This window comes from Gekko japonicus, unplaced genomic scaffold (assembly GCF_001447785.1).
Source record: "Gekko japonicus isolate JY-2015 unplaced genomic scaffold, Gekko_japonicus_V1.1 scaffold1298, whole genome shotgun sequence".
NCBI lineage: Eukaryota > Metazoa > Chordata > Lepidosauria > Squamata > Gekkonidae > Gekko > Gekko japonicus.
In genome coordinates, this window is record NW_015174312.1 from 487,839 (window position 1) to 492,880 (window position 5,042).

Here is a 5,042-nt window from a genome sequence, read left to right on the forward strand (position 1 = left end):
TATATATGAGGCATTTTATTGTATTCTGCACTAGAAATATCAATATTGAATTGTTAAATGTTTTCACCAATGATGTTACCCGCTCTAAGACTGGATACATATGAGGCATTTTATTGTATTTTGAACTAGAAATATCAATATTGAATTGTTAAATGTTTTCACCAATGATGTTACCCGCTCTAAGACTGGATACAGGGGAGAGTGGGATGCTAATCCAATAAATCAAATCAAATCATCCATTTTAACTTCACATCAATCCTGCAAAGTTGCTTAGGCTGCAAGAGAATAACTAGCCCAAGGTCACTCACATAATTTCCATGGCATGGCAGAGTGGAGATTTGCTTGTGGGTCTCTCAGACCCCTATCAGACACTACCTACGACACTATTTTTGCCTGTTCCACAGCCCAAGGCAACAAAAGAGACCTTTCCCCCACAGAAGACTCAGGGAAGAGGTGTGGTGGGTGCCTTGTGTGACTCTAGGCTTTGGAGGAGGCGGAAACATTTTATTTAGGTATTTATATTCCACTTTTCTCCCCAAAGTGGCTGACAACAGTGTAATGCTTCTGTTTCAGGTGGGGCCCAGTGACATCTTGCCCCACAGAAAATATTTCACAAGACGCTGGCAATTTTTAAACCTTAAAGATCTGCAGCACAACCACCATGCAAGATGAATATGAAGAGGTCCTGGCTGATCTTGGTACGTCCTGCCAAAGCCTCTTGGGGAAAGACTGGGAGGACTTGAAACGGAACCGGCTTACCCAAGGAAAAGCCCTGTGTTTTTAATCCCAGAAACTACCCAATACGTTTTCCCTCCCTGGCCTACTGCTGTCTTAACCCCAGCTTGATGTGCAAAAATTAGCAGGTGATCAATTTCATTTCCTTCCGCAAAATCCCTGGCTGGGAAACGCCTCCCAGCTTCTCTCGCCACCGAAAGCGGCGGGGGGCGCTGGCAGGTCTTCCTTGCCGGCCTACTTCTCAAGCTCCGGCACTCACCTCGATCAGGGAATAGTTGATCTCCACGTCGGATTTGACGAAGCCGCCGCAGCCCACCACGATGTCCTCGGAGGCCCGCGCCAAGGAGGCCCACAAGCAGCAGCCGCAGCAGCCCCAGAAGAACAGCACCGGCGCCCATCCCCGCAGCATCCTGCCGGCGCGCACGCGGAGGGTCCCCACAGAGTCCCAGGAAGACGAGCGGTGGAAGCCCCGGCCGCGAGAGGAGGCGGCCGGAAGCGGGAAACAACCACAAGATGAGGCGGTGCTGCCACCTGCTGCCCGGGAGGCCCTGGCGACTGAACAGAAAGCATGGGGGACTTTAAAGATGGGCGGACAAGATTTTATTGCAAGGGCAAACTTTCAAGGAACATTAAACTATTTCGTTTTATGGAGGCTGACATAACCCGTGAAGTGAGGCTGCTCACTCTGCTGAGGAGAAGCCCAGGCAAGGGCTGTAGGTCTGTGGTTATAGGTTCAGTTGTGGTTCAGTCGCACAGTCGAGTCCTTCGCACAAGATCAGGCCAGGCCTTCCTGTCTTCCGCGGTCCTCTGAAGTTTGCTTAATTTCATATTAGTTGCCTCAACAACACTGTCTAACCATCTCACCCTTTGCCGTCCCCTTCTTCTTTGACCTTCAATCTTTCCCAGCATCAGGGTCTTCTCCAGTGAGTGCTCCCTTCTCATTGGGTGGCCAAAGTATTTGAGCTTCAGTTTCATTATCTGGCCTTCCAGGGAACAGTCAGGGTTGATTTCTTTTAGGATTGACTGATTTGATCTCCTTGCAGTCCAAGGGACTCTCAAGAGTCTTCTCCAGCACCATAGTTCAAAAGAATCTATTCTTCGGCGCTCGGCCTTCCTTATAGTCCAACTCTCGCAGCCATACATGACTACTGAAAGACTATTGAAAGAGGTAGTCAATCTTTAAAGGTACAATTGTGGTCTTAGGGTACTGTCTCAGTGATGATCTGGTTCTTATAGATCCACATGGGTCAATGCAGGGGTAATTCATGAGGACAACCAGATGGATTTCACCTAGAGAACTGGTGTTGAGTAGTGATGGGCATGAACTGGGAAAATGTGGTATGGTTCATGGTATGCCAGCTTCATGAACCATGAAACATCACAAATAAACCAGTTTCATTTGTGAGGTTTGTGACATGGTAGAACACCCCTCAGCATGATAGAGACACCAAACTCACAAGGGATATCCGGCTAACCCACCTCTACCTACATGCCAAGGTTGGTGAGGATTGAATTTATGGGGTTCGAGTTATGGCTCCCCCAAAGAAGGTGTCCCCAGGAAAGCATTTTCTGGGGAAATGACAAGCACAGGTTCATGAGGGTCAGGATTGTATAGAATGGATCCTGTGCAAATTAAAGATGCCAAACATGCAAGAGATCTCCAGATGACTCTCCTCTACTTGCCCTCCAAGTTTGATGAGGATTGGATTTATGGGGTCCAAGTTACAGCCCCCCAAAGAAGGTGCTCCTATGGAGGGAAAAACAGCAAAAAAGCAAGGACAACAGAAGCCATGCAGAACAGAATCGAAGTCCCAGAGAATCTCTGCAGTAGAAACTGAAGGTTGGAGGCATTTTTGCAAGCCCAGCAGAACCAGTGCAATGTGCCCAGCAGAACTAGTGCCACTGTGGCACTGTGAACCCAACAGGACTAAGGTCAAGTCAGGGAAGTGTTTTTTGGGGGGACATGTCAGACACAGGTTCAAAAGTATATAGAATGGACCCCCTGCAAGTTACACACACCAAATGCACAGGGAACCTCACCCTGCCACCTGCTCTTTTACAATCTCTTCAAGTTGGGGGTGGATTACATTTCTGGCGTCCCAGTTACAGACTCCCCCAAAAAGTCTCTCCAATGCTCTTTCCAGAAAAGACAGCTGCAGTTACAGGAGTCTATGGAACAGCTCAGAAATAAGACAGCAAACTCACAGGGAAAGTTCACCTGGGCAGACCCCCCCATCAGACAGTGGAACCAAGGCAAGCATCCCCCCTATGCTTGCAACCCCCCGAGGAGCGAGCGGCCGCATGGGCGCGAGGAGCGAGCGGCCGCGCAGGCACGAGGAGCGAGCAACCGCGTGGGCGCAAGACCGCGAAAGTGAAACCCAACTTCTCCGCGCGGCGCGAGCGGCCATAGCAACATCCGGCAGATACGTTCACGCTACCCCTTGGTCACACTGCTAAGGAAAGATGCCGAGGCCAAAGGTCCGTGGGGAGTCATGGAGGCGGCCTGAGATATTGGATCTGCTGGCCCTCTGGGGAGACAAGGAGATACAAGCCTCCTTGTCTGAGTCTTTCAGAAACATTGAGATATTTGAAGAGGTGGTGGCAGGCATGGCTGCGCGGGGACATCAGAAGACCGACAGCCAGTGTCGCGCCAAAGCAAAGGCCATGCGCCTGAAGTACAAAAAGGTCGTGGCCCATAATGAGACCTCCGGTAACAGCCCAATAACGTGCTCCTATTATGAGGAGCTACATAGAATCCTGCACCAAGATGAAGACATCCATCCAGAGGCCGACATCGTTCAGAGCCTTGACCCACCTCCCTCCCGCAGACCCTCCCAGGCCACCTCAACAACCTCGGAAGAGGCATCTCAGCTGCTGTTCTCTGAGGATTCCCAGGACATATCTGAGCCATGGCCATCCACCAGCACCCAGGCAGGTAGGTCACCAACACGTCAGGCTGCGCAGGGCAATCACCATAAAGGCATCACACATAATGGGGAGGGCACAGGAAACACTACACCACCAGCCCTATCGCCCACAGCACGTTCACCGACCCAAATCCCACCACAACATTTCCAGGGAGCATGCCACCACTATAAAGGTGGCCACACAGGGGAGGGCCAACAGACACCCCACGATCACCAACCCCAATTGCAAGACCACACACCCCACCCCACATGCCCCTGCCACCAGTAAAGGAGCAATGCTCCTACCAGCAGTCCACGAAAGTCAGGATCAATGGCACCATCGTCTACACAATCCCAGAGCTTGAGGTGCAGAATAGGAGCATCCGGACAGTGGCTGCACACAGCCAGCAGGCGAGCCCACATGTCACCGTGGCCACATGCCAGGGCCAGCACACAGGGGTCAAAGAGTTCCCCACTACAGCCCCTGGGGATGTGTTTCCCAAAAGCCATCAGTAGGGGTCCACATTGCAATGGGAACATCCAGGAACACCGACCATTCCCACAGGCCTACCATGGAGGGCATCCACAGAGCTCACACTCCCTGTCGCCCCACCACCGCAGGTTCGGAGCCGCAGTCCACAACCCAGCCACCCAGCAGCGACTCAGAGGGCAGCGATGAGGAAGACCACCACAGGCCCCACACAGCCAGGCAAGGTAGGTTGGGGAACCATGTGGACCAGCCATTGGTGGCTGCACTGGCATGAGTGGCCGCCAAGGCCAATGGGCACTGGCACCAAGCACCTGAGTCCCTGTGTCGGAAGACACATGTAGCGTTTTCCCACCTCCCCACCAGGACCACCAGATAGACCAGTGGACAACGTGCGCCAGGCGGCACAACCAATGGAGATTGGAGATCGGGATCCAGAACGTGAGTATGTGGGGGGGATGGGTAGGGGTAGTGGCGACCATGTTGCAGACGGGACAGTGGCAAATAGAGAGCGGCGGGAGCACCAGGAGTTGCTTGCCGAGCTGAGAGCTGGCCGTGAGGACTTCATTGCAGAACTGAGAGCTGGCCGTGAGGAGGACCGCCAGGCCCAGGCGGCGATGCTTGCACAGATGGAGAGATCTGACACGTCTTCAAACGATGCTCTCGCACGGGCCGTCACCCTCCTTGTGGAGACCTTCCGTGCCCACCATCCACCGCCACTGCCTCAGCAGCCAGGCCCTGCCACCATAGCCACACCTGAGCAATTGGCAGAGGGGGGGCATGCAGGCCCCAGCAGTGCAGGAACATGGGCCCCAGGGCCCCAGGCACCACTGCCAGCAACTACCAGTGGGGGAACCTGGCCCCAAGCAGCTCAGCTTCCACAGGCAGCCCCCCACCCCCGCGACACACTGCGA

General features: G+C 53.2%; 1 protein-coding gene across 1 annotated transcript in view; it reads right to left on the reverse strand.

Moving 5' to 3' along the window:
• The window catches only part of LOC107121260 (nodal modulator 1-like), a 52,839-nt gene extending 51,655 nt beyond the window's left edge, over positions 1 to 1,184 (reverse strand). The window contains exon 1 of the mRNA XM_015424144.1: positions 995 to 1,184. Coding sequence (XP_015279630.1) covers positions 995 to 1,144 — 150 coding nt within the window. The 5' untranslated portion in view covers positions 1,145 to 1,184. The remainder of the gene's footprint in view (positions 1 to 994) is intronic.
• Between the last annotated feature and the right edge of the window lie 3,858 nt (positions 1,185 to 5,042).